The sequence below is a fragment of the Polyodon spathula genome, chromosome 11 (genome assembly GCF_017654505.1).
Source record: "Polyodon spathula isolate WHYD16114869_AA chromosome 11, ASM1765450v1, whole genome shotgun sequence".
Taxonomy (NCBI): domain Eukaryota; kingdom Metazoa; phylum Chordata; class Actinopteri; order Acipenseriformes; family Polyodontidae; genus Polyodon; species Polyodon spathula.
The window spans coordinates 33,864,949-33,881,271 of record NC_054544.1 but is presented as its reverse complement, the minus strand read 5'-3'; the positions used below and the strand labels follow the sequence as shown (position 1 = coordinate 33,881,271).

Below are 16,323 nucleotides of genomic sequence, written 5' to 3'. Positions count from 1 at the left end.
ATCGCACAAATAGAGGATATTCTGATTTTAGTACTTCAGTGCTATAGTGTCTGAGAGTTTCAGAATTAGACATTAAGAAAAAATCTATGTTGCCTTTAGAGTTACGATATATGAAATCGGTTGTTTAGGACAGTAGTAAAATAAGGCCAATATCATAATCACCTAAAATGTGCAGTAAACAAACTGAAGGCTTATCAACCTGAATATTACCCTTTTTTGTTTAATTGTAATTTATTACTGTTTTTGCACTCGCTGATATTTGGCATGTTTAACAGAGTCACTGGCATGTCAATGTGGCTGAGCAAGGTGGAATTTCTGTAATGAGGCCAGTATAAAGTTTACCTCTAAGAGGAGCAGTAGGCATGTGATTTTATTGAAGATTTACGATGGAAAATCTCAAACAAATAGATATTATTCCACTTCAGAGGGTATATACAGTATTCTTTTAAATTGTCGTGTGTGTGTCGTTGCACCCACCCCCCCCAACTGTTCAATTTCTCGTTGTTAGTTTCACTTCAGTGATTCCCGGTATCATGATTCACTTCCCTGGGGACCTGTAACTCATTTCACAAAAAGATTGGAATCCTGAACAAGCTCAGCCTGCCAATTTTTTTAACTGACAGTCATGAAGCGTTTCTAGAACTAATATCATTGAGTTTTACAGAAAGCAGACATGCAGCCCAGGGCAATAGTTGGATAGATTTGACATCTTTGACACATGAGATGATTATTTTAATGCATCAAAAACTAGGTTGGCTAATACCATATTTACATAGGAGATCAACACGTTTAAAACTTGACTGTCATTTCCATTTAAAGCAATGCAATGAAGGAGGAATGCAGAATGCTCATTGTGTGATCAATCCCACTTAAACACCAGGAAAGAAACTGTGTTGAGGGCATGTTTCCCAATACAGTCAAAATTGTCTCCAGTGCTGCTCTTCTGTAGCATCAATAGGATACATATTTCTCAAGTCACAAAATGAACGATATTTTACTGTTGCACAGGGTCTGTTGATGTTTCACAAGTTCTGGTCTTTAAAAGAACGAAAAATACTTTTCGGATCAAAGTGAAACAGTACACAAAACGCAGCAAATAAATTCTGCGTGAAAATAAATAAAATGTTATTCTGTGATTTAAAAGAAAGCAATTCATTCATCTTAGTAGTTCTCTGCAATTTGTGCAAAGGAGGATCTCTTGCCAATTCCGTTATTTAAGAACATAAATAATTCTATTAAAGCCTGAGGATAGTTCATTCCACTGCTGTGCAATGCTACCTTAGAACTTACAGAAAAAAAGCAAAACACCTTGGCACCCAAAAATATAGTCCATTAAAATGTCTAAACTGTGAAAGCCTCTTTCATCATGTATAAAGAGGTTTATTTGTTTTGAAGGTCATTTTTTGTAATTGGATTGGACTGTCCATGTAGAGCTAATTAAATCCAATAATGAGGGGGTATGTTGATTGCAATTATTGAGAACTCAAGGTATGAACGGATCTACTGTTTTTTATAAAGAACTCTTCATTTTTACAAATGATTTATTCCTTTTTTTTTTTTTGCAGGAGCATTTTGACAAACTTTCTTTTTTTTTTTAAACAGTTGCAGCTTCTTCTTTTTCAGGTACCCATCCTTAGCAAGAAGGAGGAGGTCTTTGCCTACTTAGCAAAGTATTCTGTGCCATTATTAAGAGCAGTATGGCTGATCAAGATGACCTGTGCCTATTACGCTGCAATATCTGAGGCTAAAATTAAGAAACGACAAGCAACAGACCCGACTATAGGTAATGGATTCAGGAGGTTACCACACGGTCTTCACTTGAATTGCTTGGTCAAGCTAATCACCAATTGATAACAGTATACTCACTGTAGGTGAGCTAGAGGCTTCATATAGATGTGAAAGAACAAGCTATGCATGGTAGGGGACGACATATAATTCTTAAAAGTCTGCCCCCTCCAGAACCTTGGCATGTAACATTGTTTTTTATATTTTGCTAATCTTAAAATCACAACAACAAACTTTGCTGTTGGCAGTTAGCATGCAGTAATCTACTGATAAGCTAATTCATGTTTTGTTTGTGGGATTGGGTTGTATATTATTACCTTTCTGTTATTTTATAAAACAAATGTTTACAGAATGGACTCAGATACTCACCAGGTACCTCAGAGAACAGCTGGCAAAGTTGGCTGAGTTTTACCATGGGACACCAAACCAAGGGAACAGCTCTGCTCCCCTGCCTCAAGAGGTGGAGCAAGCCGTGAAGCAGTGGGGTTACAATGAGAAGCTGGCGTTCTATATGTTTCAGGTAAGAACAACCAAGTTACCACATCTTCTAGTATTCGACTTTAGTATTTAAACCCATGCTAATTTTGAGCTCAGCTTGTTTCTAAGCCGATCAACCTTTTGGCGGTGTCTGGGTTCAGTGGAACAGCTAAATTGAATTCCTGGTACACTTTTAAAGTGATTGCAGCAGTGGGTTTGCATACATTTTCATTGAATTGCTTGACACTTTGTCTTAGGAGGGGATGTTTGAGAAACAGGAATTCCTGGCGTGGATCCTGGATGTTTTGGAGAAAGTCAGACCAGGTGATGATGAAGTCCTTAAACTGTTGCTGCCACTGATGCTGCAGGTAAGGAGGGGGTTGTTAATTGTTAAAGGTTAAAGGTGACCTGCCTAGCACATGAGATCCAGCCAGCCACATGTCAATAATTATAACTGGGATGGGAAAGTACTGTACGAAAGAAAGAAAACAATCAAGAAAGAATGAAATAACAAAGGTTGCTACCGTTAGTATTTTGTCCTAATTGGAGTAACGCCTTGCCCCGCTGCAATTCCAATACTGTACAGTGCCTTTAACAATCTCATGCATGGCGGCCTTGTATGGTGACAGATACAAAAAACTCTCTCTAGTCTTTATATGGGGACATATGGAAGACACAAATGCATGATAGCCTCACATGAGGCTAGGAGATATGTGTGTCTGTACCAGGGAGAGATCTGTGCTGACTCTGCTGGCGTATTCACGGGCTGCAGGAAGAGGGCGGCAGTTGCCCAACAACCGCCTGTGAGTCATGGCAGTGACACAGGGAGGTGGGAAAGTGGGTGTGTGGACTTTCCCCCTCTCTGAATGGCTGAGAGGCGAGTCTTGGGAGATTGTTGGTCCTATAAAATAACGCTCTGCTGTTTCCTCAGGTCTGCCCTTATAGACACGCTGAGAGTGCGGAAACGCTGGTTGCGGACCGAGAACCAGCCGGGAGAGAAAAAGACACGAAAGTGTCACAGTGAGACAGTGAGAGCGGGGAACCCTTGGGCAGACCCCTTAAAAATATAGCAGAGCAGGCTAGGTAGCCGGCAGCGTAGGACGGAGATCCGGGTCGCACGGGCAGCGGCGACCGGGATATTGCTGCAGAGTGCAGCACCTTTTATTTGTAGTTTTGTTATTGTGTTATTTTGTCCCTTGTTATTTTTGCCTTCTGTTTTCATTGTTATTTATTTGAGAACCTGCAAGGCGCCAGTATTGTGTACGATCGCTTGGTATGCCCGTGGTTCTGTTTACCATCATTGGTAAATCAGACCACGGACCCACAGCGCCATCTGTGGGATAAACTGAAAAACAGCACCCCGAAAATAAAACTGGGCACCTGTGCGGTGTTGCCAAATCCACCTGTCTGTCTCCTGTGTCAGTGAATTACCCACCACCCTTCCACAGTGTCTATAAACTATTTCAAATTATTTTCAACTAGTTTCAATGTTTCATGCATGAAAGAGTTAAGCAGCACAGTGCTTTAACACTTTTATTCTGTTCCAGTACTCTGAAGATTTTGTTCAGTCAGCCTACCTGTCCCGTCGCCTTGCTTATTTCTGTGCTGGACGACTGTCTCTGTTGCTGAGTGAGAACCACGGCCTGGTCTCAGCCCACTCCCCACACGTGGTAATAGGACCAACCCTCCCTTCGCGCGGTGCCCCCAACGCTGGGGTGAGCTCCACACAGTCAGGCCTGGCAGACTGGAATTCCTGCTCCCAGCACCGACCACTCATCTACGGCCTAAGCTGTGTCATGCAGGTATGGCCTCATACTGTCTCCCATCGAGAGCTACCTAAAAAGGATCATTTTTAGTTAGCCAATGTATCTTGTATGAATGTAAACTAAAAGCAAGGTTCATAATCTTTAGCTTAGTAAAAAAATTGAATAATTGAATAATGAAATTACTGGTATTTACACTACCAGTAATTTATTTCAAGTGCCCTATACTGATAATATCATTACAAAAGAGTTTCATGCTTTTGGTCACATTTTTATTAACCACGTGTGCGTTACCTAGAAAAAAAAAAAAACTGTAATAAGAATGAAATACAGCAATACTTTTAAACTGTACTAATGTCATTTAATGAAACACTGCAACACCAGATAGTGTGTTATATTTTTTTCTTAAGTGAAGTTTTCTCTTGCAGACAGTAACCCTTTGCTGTCCCAGTGCCTTGGTGTGGAATTACTGCCCTAATGAGAGCAGGAGTCCCACCCCCGGCTCCCCTCTGGACCTGCTCCCTGTGGCCCCGTCTGCTTTGCCCATGCCAGGAGAGAACTCTGTCTTTAACCAGCAGGTGAGCATGCGGGGAACCTGTACAGCACCTGTCAACCATTAGAAATGCCTGCTGTGATGTTGTGGGCAGCCAGACTTGTTCTTTAGAATGTCTCAGAGGTTGGATACGGATTTTGTACATGAGAGAATACGATGATCTTTCATTTCCCTCTTAGGTGAGAGCAAGTATATACGAAGTGGAGCAGCAAATCAAGCAGCGAGGGAGGGCTGTGGAGGTCCGATGGTCTTTCGACAAATGCCATGAGTCTGCTGCAGGTAGGTAGTGAGGAAGATTATTTCCACATGGAGCTCAGGAGCTTGTTCCCAGTAGGGTTCAGTCGGTCTTGAGTTGATTTGGGTGCAGTTTCAAAAACCACTTCTAGGGGGCAGCAGTCTGCTAAATCCAGTTCCCTTTCAATGGAATGACAACCATTACCAAATGGGAAGAGCCATCTCTGACCAGCAATCACTGAGCATATATATAAAAAGCTGCCCTATCAGTGCCCTGCTTTGAGGAGGAAGTCCCTCCCACCTCCTGCTGAAGAGGGACATCCTCACAGTAGTATATCGCCATTTTCTCTCTCACTTCACTGAGACAGATTACCTTGTGCTTTCTTTGTCCGAATTTGGATGATTTGTTGGTTTTAAACCTTCAAATTATTTTTGTACATGGTAATATTACACTTTTGAGCGTTAATTGAGAGTGCTCCTGCCTTCTTCTCGCATCAGTTTACTGACTAGTTTCGACCCCTCTTTTGAGATTGGCAAGCAGCCATTACTATCTGTTCCACTACCTTGTGTAGTTTTTCAACCGTGTTTTGAACTGTTGTTGTACTGTAGGGTGACCCTGCGGGCTTGGGGTCCCGTCCCCTATGCCGATTTACTCAGCCTCAACTACTTGCAGCTAGATGAGCACGGCATTGACCGCGCTCTCCTCGGCGACGACCCTGATGCCAAATTAACTCGGCACCGGCTTGGATAACAGCCTTGACGCCGACCCCGACGCAGATTGCTCAGCACCAGTGGAAAAAATCTTCAGCGCCGCTTCTGATGCCGATTGAACTCGGCACCGGTCAGAACATTGAACTCGGCACCGATTGACTCGACACCGACCTCGTTCTGTGCGGCGCCGACCTCGGCACCGATAGACTTGGCACTGACTTCGGCATCGATTGATTCGGCACCGATTGACTCAGCATCGATAGTCTCGGCACCGATAGACTGGGCACCAACTGCGGTCGTTCTCGGCACCGACCTTGGCACCGATTGACTGGGCACTGACCGTGTGTTCTCGATGCTGAAGCCGTTATACTCGCACTTATTATCAGCCTGGTTTCGTCCGTGCTCTCTGGGCACCGACACCAATCGGTGCATCCTCAACTCTGACACAGACGCCTGTTAATTGGCGCCAGTTATTATGCTCGGCACCGACGCTTCGCTCGTCACAGCCCGCACCATGTCGGTGTGCTCCACTGGATTCTCCTCTGTCTTCCACCAGTGCGACCAGTGCACAGCAAAGCTCCCCAAGCAGGACGAGCATTCAACCTGCGCCAGATGCCTAGGGTCAGACCATGCGGCCAGGGCGCTGGGGGGCGAGCTGGACTGCTCTCCCTGTCGCAAGTTCTCAAGAAGACCCTAACCCTAACCCTAACCCTCTCCCCAGCAGAGTCTCTCTCCCCAAAGCAAGGGAGGTGAGATCGGTGGTTCAGAGCCCCAGCCAAAGTTCCTCAAGTACCCCGCCAGCCACGGTGACCAGGGACACTCCTGGATCACCATCACCTTCTCCGCCACCGGTGCAAAGGCGCAGATATCCGTCCATAGAGGTGAGGTGGTCGCCGCCCAGATGCAGGGGTCCACCCTTACCAAAGGGGACAAGACCCTCCCTGCCCTTCCAAGCTGTGCAGAACAACAGACACGAAGCTAAAAAAAGGCATATGCGTCCACGGCACTGTTAACTAGAGCCGCCAATGTTATGGCCATACTGGTCTTGTACCAGATGCAGCTGGCTGAGAGGCTGCAGGAGAGGTCAACGGAGACAGACACAGGGGAGCTACTGGCGGTAACAAGGACGATGACTGACCTAATGGGGGAGTTAGGTCAGGCATCAGGCAGGTCTCTAGCGGCGCTGGTAACCGTCTGAAGACACCAGTAGCTAACTCAGGCCAAGGTGGTAGAGACCGAGAAGGTGGCGTTATTGGATACCCCTATTACACCGGGGCAAACGTTTGGGGCTACCATTGATGTGAACCTTGAGAGGTCCCACAGGGTCACAGAGGTTCTCTCTTCTCCCTTCCTACCGCCAGCACCCAAGGTGGCCTTCACAAACGGCAGGGGCAACTGGTCCTGAACGCCGCCCTCCACCCCAGAACAAGCAAGCAGGCAGAGGAAGAGACGGCAGCAAGGGACCACCGCCGGCCGGGGGTAACTGGTTCTCTGGCTGGAGACCGAGGCTGGGGCCTACGAAAGACCCGCCCCCTCCCAAGCTCAAGGGAGACTGCCCCTGGGGGGCCCCGACTGCCACCAACCCCTCACAACTGGACTGACCCAAGGAAACGACCCATGGCAAGACTGCACCTAGGACTCCTGGGTGCTATCGATAGGTGAGACACGGATACGCTCTACAATTCCGCTTAGGTCCGCCAACCTTCAAGGGTGTGCTCCTCACCACCATCAAACCTGCGAGCATGATACTCCTTCAACAGGAGATCGCCAATTTTCAACAGAAGAACTCTGTGCCCTTGGTAAACCCAAGCAATGCCCTCAGCGGCTTTTACTCCAGGTACTTCCTGGTGCCCAAGGGGGACAGTGGTTTCAGACCTATTATGGACCACAAGGTCCTCAACTTGTTCCTCAAACAGAGAAATTTTAGCATGTTGACAGCACATCGTGTCCTCCAGTCCATCCAGCTGGGTGACAGGTTCACATTGATCGACCTGCAAGATGCCTACTTCCATGTCCCGATCCGTCCCGCGCACAGAAAGTATCTGCGCTTCTCCTTTCAAGGCAACGCGTACAAATTCTGCGGGCTGCCGTTTGGCCTCTTGCTGGCGCCCCGCACTTTCTCAAAGTGCATGGATGCAGCACTGGCTCCACTCAGGCTGTGGGGTATTCGGATCCTGAACTATCTGGATGATTGGCTAGTTTGCGCGTGTTCCAAAGCACGTGCCAAGGCTCACACAAAACAGGATCATGTGGCGAAGCTAAGGAAGAGCACCTTCGTACCGTCTCAGTCCGCAGTGTTTCTGGGGATAAAACTGAACTCTGTGAGCATGCTTGCCTCACTGTCGGAAGACAGGATTTAGTCGTTGGAAGCCACACTCTGCCTATTCAGAGAGGATGCTCTCCTGCATCAAAATATATCAAACGTTGTTGGGGCTGATGGCAGCCGCCTCGAGAATCCTTCCACTAAGGCTGCTGAGATTGCTCCCTCTTCAAGCCTGGGTAAATACGCTCAAGGTGCACCCGGTCCGAGATTGGTACCAGCTGGTGCGAGTGTCCAGATAATGCCAGAAGACATTGGAGTGGTGGCTCCGTCCTGGCAATCTGCGCCTCGGATCTCCCCTCGGATCCCCTCACAGAAGGGAAGTGGTCACTACAGACGCCTCCAGCCTCGGCTGGGGAGCGGTCTGGAATGGGAGAGGAATAAGAGGTCAGTGGAAGGGACATTGGCAGCAAGCACACATAAATGCCCAAGAGGTGCAAGCAGTGAACCTGGCGGTATCTCATTTTCGCCAGCAGGTAGTACACAAACATGTGCTGGTCCGGACAGACAGTACTACAGTGGTAGCCTACTTAAACCACCAAGGCGGCCTGCGCTTGCCGGGCCTTCACCACACAGCGCACAGACTCCGGTCCTGGAAGCACAGAAACTTGCGTTCCGTCAGGGTGGTTCACCTCCCCGGACAGCTCGGAATGGAGATTGCATCCTCAAGTGGTGAAACAGATTTGGGAGAGGTTTTGTACTGTACAAGTCAACCTTTTTTCACAGCCGAGTCCACTCACTGCCCCCTATGGGTCTCCATGGAGAGAGACGGGGGCCCTCTGGGAGAAGAAGCGCTAGATCACCCCACAGGGGCTCTTGTATGGGCTCCCTCCGCTACCATTAATACCCCTGACTCTAGAGAGGATCAGGGTGGAGAGAGCACAGGTTCTGCTGGTGCACCCAGATGGCTGAGACGCCCCTGGTTTGCTCTCCTCTCCGACATGTTGTCGGGTCAACCGTGGCTGCTCAAGGATCTCCTGAGCCAAGCGGAGGGGCTGTTATGGCACCCAAACCCAGCCCAGCTCCAACTCTGGGTTTGGCCGTTGAACAGAGCCGTCTATCCAGACGAGGTTTGCCAGATGCAGTAGTAGAAACACTACAGTCTGCTAGGGCGCCAAACACTAGAGCCCAGTGCTCATACAAATGCAAGGTTTTCTAAGACTGGTGCATTGCCGAAGGTCATGACCCTGTGACCTGCCCTATTGAGACGATATTAACCTTCCTTCAACACCTTGACAAAATTGACTCTGTGTCCCCTTGGGCACATTTCCTGGCAGTGCAATTTCTTAAAGGGGCTCAGAGGCTTTGTCTTCTCATGAAAAGTATGGTCCCCAAGTGGGATCTAGAACTGGTTCTGCGGGTCCTTACGGGTCCCCCATTCGAGCCCATGGCGTCAGCAGAACTGCGCCCTGTTTCCTTGAAGGTGGTGTTTTAATAGCCATTACATCTGCCAGACGAGTAAGTGAGCTTCATGCGCTGTCCATTGATGACACATGTATGGTTTTCACTGGAAATGACTCGCGGGTAACATTAAGAACAAATCCAGCCTTTTTGCCAAAGGAGGTGTCTTCATTCCATGTAAACCAACCAGTGGTTTTGGAAACTTTCAGACCTCCCCTTACGAGTCAGAGGAGGACTGTAGACAGCACACGCTTTTCCCAGTTTGGGCTCTGCGCTGTTACCTGGATAGGACGGCATCCTGGAAACAGTTCAACCAGCTGTTTGTCTGCTATGGGTCCCGCTGTAGAGGTCAGGCCCTATCGAAGCAACGTCTAGCGCACTGCGTGGCAGATGCTATAAGCTTGGCTTATGAACAGACGGACTCACCCTTACCGGGGGACGTTACCGCCCATTCTACCAGGGGCATGCCCTTAGGCGTCATGTGGGCTCTGAGGCTACCATGAGGCTGTACTGTCTGTAATCTGGAGCCACGACAGCTTTGGTACAGCTTCCCATTCGGTAATGGTTGTCATTCCATTGAAAGGGAATGTTAGGTTATTACCATAACCCTGGTTCCCTGAAAGAGAATGACAGCCATTACCGTTTGAGGTCGTGTCCCCAGCTGACCTTTGATTTCTAAAGAAAATGGCGATATGCTACTGCGAGGAGGTCCCTCTTCAGCAGGAGGTGGGAGGGACTTCCCCTCACAGCAGGGCCCTGATAGGGCAGCTTTTTTATATACAGAGAGAGCTCTTCCCATTCGGTAATGGTTGTCAGCCCTTTTTTTCTGCTTTCGTTGTTTAAAGGTTGTTTGCAGAGTGTTGCAAAGAAATAAGACAATGAGCTAGAATCTCCAGTATTAAGCACTGAGATTTTAATTATTTCTTTTTTAACGTTTCAGACGATGCCTTTTCTCTTGCTGCAGGGTTTACTATTGGTAAGGTTTTGCACACACTAGAAGTGCTGGATCGCCATTGCTTCGACAGGTCAGACTCCAGCAACTCCCTGGACACCTTGTACCACAAGATCTTTTGGCCAAACAAAAACAAAAATAGCCAGGAGGTATGGACATGCATCCTAACCACTCCAATTCCATTGTTTGTTGAAGTTCCCATTTTCATCTTTATTCCTATAATACTGCAGAATAGCACATCCAATTCTTCACAATGTCACAGTATGTTTGTATCTTAACTCTTTTAACTTGATGTAAAGACTTTTTAAATGTAGGAATGTCTATTACATGCTTTCTGAACCCCTATAGTTAGGGTTACCATATGCCTCTATGTACACTAGGACAGTTTGGGACAGTTCAAGCTTTTTTCAACCACACTGCATTCTGAACTGTCCCAAACTGTCCTGGAGTCATATGGTAAGCCCACCTATAGTGGAGTATGGCCCATATAGGGGACTCAGTACCCCCCAGAATATGTTGTATGAACCTACACCTGCATGATATGTGTGTTTTTATTTTTCCAGACCATAATGCTTTTTATATCGTGGTTCTCTAGAATTGGTGTTTGTTCTCTGTTCTTTTCCCATTTCCCTTTTGACCAGAAACCACATTAAAAGCAAAACAAACATTTTTATTTTAAAAGTTTTACCTGAAGGCATTTCGGTTTTAATAGTGGTCAGAAGAAGTACTTTTTACCTTTCCTTGATGTAAGTCAGAGGGAGTTGCCCTTATGTTTATCTGAGTCACTCTGAATGTAAGCCAAGTGTTTACTGTACTTGCATATTGCTTTAAAGTAGCCCCTGCAGATGTCTCGCTCTGTGTAACATACATGATTTAATATGTTGATTGTTTCCTCTGACATTTGCTTAGGACCTCTGGGGCTAAGTGGCTGGTGAATGGGGAACAGGTGTAGCGGTGATGCGGTGCAGGAGTGAAAGGCAGACAATTGTAATCCTGTGGAACTGCTTTTATTTACATTCCAGGTCTGGTGACCGTTAAATAATAAATCCCTGGCAATACACAACTATGTGTAAAGCACGGGGATAACAAAACAGGGCATAGTCCCAACAGAAACGAACACACGGTCACCAGACCTGGGTGAGTGCAGACACGGGTATTTCGTGACAGTTGTGCACTGGTGATCAGGATCGTGCTGACCGTCGGCTACAGCTCTGGATTTGTGCTTTAACTGTCTGGTGGTGCAAAACACGGACAATTACAACACAGACAAAACACGACACAAAACATGTAACACGTCTCTTTCTTAATGAGAGCTCCTCTCTCGGTTCTTCTCTCTGCTGAGCTTTACCCAAACGAAGGAAAAGATCAGCGTTACCCTGGCCCCTATATGCAATCCCACATGACATCTTGGTAAACGGTTGCAGCTGCCTTATTGCTTGCAGCTGCCCCTTGTTTACCAGGTCAGTACGGTTTTACACCAGAGTCTCGCTTCTTTCCAGGCTGACCGACTTCCCGGCCCCTGAAATGGCCAGCCCTTCCAGATACTTCTCCTCCCGTTCTTTAGCGCCCTCTCAGGTCGGGAGGGAGATTTACCAACAGAACTCATTGTCTTTCCGTCACAGTGCTATACTCCAGTAAATCACTATGATATGTAACCTAGGCTTTTACTATCAGAATTTCATTGTGACTATAATGTAAGGAACTTACTATTTAAATGACTGTTAACTTGTAGGTCCATGTTGGAATTAAGAGCTCTGTTTTTAGAAAAGTGGCCCTGAGATATCACTGAGCTTCAGTGAAAAGGCTGTATGAGAGTTACACTGTGTGATAACCTTGGTACAGTGCTACCCCTTTATAAGGCTACCCTTTGTACTGCAGAACAGGTTATAAGGTGGTAAAGTCATGGCTCCCATTTGCCCCATAATGCCATTACGCTAACACTAGTATTCTCGTTATAAGGCGTAACACAAATAGCACGTTCTCTTAACTATGGCTCCTAACTACAGCATTGTAAAGGGGGAGCACTATATTCACAGATCTCCAGTTATAATGGCTTATGTCATTTCATGCTTTAGATTTAGTGCTGTGACTACACTGCATCCTCAGGTGTTTGCTAATTTAAATGTCTAGTGATATGATTCTGCAGTGCATATGACTAGTTTATTGCTGCTCTTTTCAAAGTGATAGGCAACACTGATAAAGCTGAACTGAAAGTGATGTTTCGTGCCTCTTGCAATACTACAGCTACTGTATTGTTGCAGCTTTCTTGTGGTAAAGCCAGTGGTTAGAAAGAGAATAATGTTATTAGTGCTTCTACATCCTTAAAACCTAGCAATAAAAAATAAGTTATTTTACATTGCAGTATGCATTCCAGAATTACATTTTTAATGTTACAAATTCTAACTTGAAACAAACAAAACATACATTAAAACTGTGATATTTTACTTGCAGACTTTTTGCCACATCAGCTGTAATGTGGTTTCTTGAACATTGTTTACTGCTCTTCCGAGACTCTGAACAGTATGCTTTGTGCTAAACCTTTTATATGGGCAGTCAAAGTACACCCGTTATTTGAGACTAGCTCATATGGCCTAGCTCAATAACAGAAACGTGTTCTGTAATAATGTATGTATTTACATGGTGTGTTCACAAACAGAACTGTAGTATGTAAAGAAATGTGTGTTTGCGTTTTTTAAAATGGACATTTGTAAACAACAAGCAACAACAATGCAAAAAACCCCTTATAGTGAAGCTGTTGTAAATAATGTTTGTGGTGCTTCAGTATATGTTGTCGTCCACCCTTCCGGCAACTTGTTTCCGTAACAACACCTACCTTTTCCCAGCAGCAACAGCCTGTGTCCTCGCACGATGAGGCAGTGGTGACGCTGCTGTGCGAGTGGGTCGTGAGCAGCAAGCGCTCCGGGAAGCACAGAGCCGCGGCCGTTGCCAAACTGCTGGAAAAGAGACAGGAAGAGATGGAGGCTGAGGTGAGGCCTGCACTTTCTGCACAGCCTGTTAGGAACGTTTACGAAATCTATCAGCTGCTGTACAAAGGCTCCTGTGCGCCTGTTAACTGTCTTTTGTGTTATGAATTAGTATCGCATTGATATCTAATACACTGCTGCCTTGTTATATTGTATGATGGGAGTCAGAAAACAGTTTATCTTGCAAAGTGTGCTTCTTTGAACTGAATACAGTGGGTAAATGCTAGAAAACTTTGATCTTTGTTAAAGGTATTAGAATTAAGATTTTTTTTTGAGGTTCATGAAAAACAAACCCAGCTACTTAAATCAGAAAGTGGTAACCATTGCAATAGGGCACCTTCCGACCTTTCTTATCAGAGGAAAGCCCATGTGTACACTGATTACTGTTGCACATTGCTTCCCTTAATAGAGGTGTGGAGAGTCAGAGGTCCTGGATGAGAAAGAATCAATTTCTTCAGCTTCTCTTGCCGGATCCAGTGTGCCTGTCTTTCAGAACGTTTGTCTTGTGTTTTTGGATACGCAGGGACCTTTATTAAGTAAGCATTCATTTTAACAGATTTCTGAAGCTATAAATTAAAACAAAAACTAGTAGAAAGTCAAGTATGGTTTTATACCTGGTTTGTATTTGCAATCCTGTCTTAGCACTGTGTATCATTAGTCATGCAGTAGTGTGCGTGTTCCTAGTGTTGATTTCTTGCTGTCAGGATTTGTACAGAGCTTATATCAGATTTAAATTGATCCTGAATGTGTTTTTTTTTTGTTTTTTTTTGCGATAAATGCACACATTAATTCATATATTTAATGAGCCACTTTGGCCACTCACTGTGAATACTTCAGTTCATTCTAAAGTGGACAGTGACTGTGTGCCTCTCCATTCATTCCCAGCTGAACCCCACAGTGCTGGTAAGAACACAGAGTTTGTGAACCTGGTGCTGCTCTTCAGCGAGTTTATCCGCCATGACGTCTTTTCCCACGATGCCTACATGTGCATGCTGATATCCAGAGGGGACCTATCTCCTGTCAGGACACAGACGTCTCGCACAGAGGAGTCCTATTCTAAAGACCTCCATGTGAAAATGGAGGTGAGGGGCTTTGCAAAGGATTGCAGTTGTAAAGGACTGTAAAGGTGGTTTGTGAAAATGTGTGGTGAAAACTAGCATTTGTTTAGCTTGTGAATCATCCCTCCCATGTATGTTTGGCTAAACAATAACTTTCCCACTGAATTATCCTCATCCTATAGGAGATGTCAATGTCTAAGGTAGAAATATATACAATGCAACAATTATTATTTTAAATTACGAATCTCCACCCAAGCCTTTATTCCGTTAATGTTGTAACTTGAGTCTTTTAGACTTGCACTTGCATATCCTTTCTTGTCATTTTATTGCTTTACAATACCTGGAAATAATAATACCCACCAGCTAATTTTATATGTTCATTTATAGATTATTGATTACACCCTAACAATGTAAAACAGTACAAAGATATCTTAAGATATATGTAATAGTACTGAAATAAAACCTGCAGTAATAATCCACACTTTTTTGTTAATGTCTTATAATTATTTTTGAAAAAGTAATATTTTGTTTAATTTATTTCATATTTTGAATTGATTTTAGGAACAAGGCGGGTTTGGGGAACAAGTGGATATCAATTCAGGAACTACTTATCTCTTCCATGATGTGGACAAGGGTGAATTTAAAACTGACTTCAGTTCAGAATTTGCAGTATGTTGAAGCCCACTTACTTTCTCTATTTAAAAAAAAGTATTAAAATCCTCCCCAACCCAATTACCAAAAAAAAAAAAAACTTCAAACAGATGAATACAACACAGGCAGACCTCCAAGAGGGTAGTTTCAGAGTTTGTGGTCTGCTGCACTGCAGCATCACAAGTCAAAGGGAAGTGGTTTTAAAAAGTCCCATCACAGAGGATGATTTATTTACTTGCTATAGAATGTAAAGCAATAAAATGGTTCAGATAGGTCAGCCGCTGAACCTGTCAATGACTAGGAAAAAAAGTAGCAGCCAGTTTCAAACCAGCCTGCTGCATTTAAACCTACTTAGAAATGTAATCTTTGTATACCTGTGCCTTCCTTCCCTTGGTCAAAAGGCCTCAAAACACGAATGAAAAGCAATATGTTTTGGAATGTAAATTGTTATTATCGTATGCTTGTAAAGTAAACATTTTGTATTGCTCAGTACGGTCAGGTCAAAGCCCCCCTGTAACAAAGTGCCCGCCCCTGTGGATATTATCTGTTATGTGTTGCGTGTGGTGTGTTTAAATGTTGGTGTATAGACATTGGTACACGGGATATAAACGGGTCTGTGTAACACGAGTGTTTAAAAATGTATATGTGTATTTAGGCACGAGGATTGCACAGCACTTCACGTGCAAGTAAAATGTAGTAATATGTGAGCACGGGGAATTGCACTTTATTAATTCACGTGCTGGGATTCAAGTGAATAATTAATTGGTAATTGAATCCCAGCACAATAGTATATATAGATGCACGTTGGCACATACTGGTTGTTGGGTGTTCGGTGAGCGGAGAACGGGATTGGAGACGGAGGAAATAAGTAAAAGTAATAATAATAACAAAGTATCCGCTCACCGTGTTTGTCAGTGTCTGTCCGTGCACCGTTTTGTTAAGTTCAGTCTGTTTTCGTTTGTCTATTTATTTTGGCGTAGAGTGCCGTGTCCTGTGTTTTTCGTGTTTGTTAAACCTTTTATTTTGTAATAAACCGGCGCCAACAGGCGTCTTCATCATTTCTTTTCATCCGTCCTGTGTTTTGTATATTTCATTACCTTTCCTGGTTCTGACGCCGCCCACTTCGGCCGTCTCTGTGACACCCCCTTTTTACCATAGCTCCCTCCACAATTTATATTCAGTCATTTCAGATATTTATAACTACAAACATTTTTATAACCAAAATATGGTTAAAAATATGACTTGGAGGTGTTCACAGAGATGTTTTGACTAAATGTTTGTTATAGTGAATGCAGTTGGGTATTTTATTACCAGAAAAAACAAACAAAAAAAAAAAACAACATACTTCTGTGTCTTTCTTCTGAGTAAAAACAGTTCTCTCACAAAGCTAAACAATAATGTTGTTGGGAATATACAAAAAAAAATGACACTGTT

The 16,323-nt window shown here is 44.6% G+C and overlaps 1 protein-coding gene across 14 annotated transcripts in view; it reads left to right on the top strand.

Moving 5' to 3' along the window:
* LOC121322859 (mediator of RNA polymerase II transcription subunit 12-like protein) overlaps positions 1-16,323 on the top strand; it is a 119,512-nt gene that overhangs the window by 8,580 nt on the left and 94,609 nt on the right. For 6 of the 14 annotated variants that reach the window (XM_041263289.1, XM_041263287.1, XM_041263291.1 and 3 more), the window contains 11 exons: positions 1,624-1,783; positions 2,136-2,305; positions 2,520-2,630; positions 3,810-4,064; positions 4,454-4,603; positions 4,758-4,857; positions 10,185-10,345; positions 13,040-13,183; positions 13,590-13,716; positions 14,066-14,262; positions 14,800-14,907. In XM_041263289.1, the coding sequence (XP_041119223.1) occupies positions 1,624-1,783; positions 2,136-2,305; positions 2,520-2,630; positions 3,810-4,064; positions 4,454-4,603; positions 4,758-4,857; positions 10,185-10,345; positions 13,040-13,183; positions 13,590-13,716; positions 14,066-14,262; positions 14,800-14,907 (1,683 nt within the window). The remainder of the gene's footprint in view (positions 1-1,623; positions 1,784-2,135; positions 2,306-2,519; positions 2,631-3,809; positions 4,065-4,453; positions 4,604-4,757; positions 4,858-10,184; positions 10,346-13,039; positions 13,184-13,589; positions 13,717-14,065; positions 14,263-14,799; positions 14,908-16,323) is intronic. The other 8 variants (XM_041263295.1, XM_041263292.1, XM_041263288.1 and 5 more) reach the window with 5 other exon arrangements.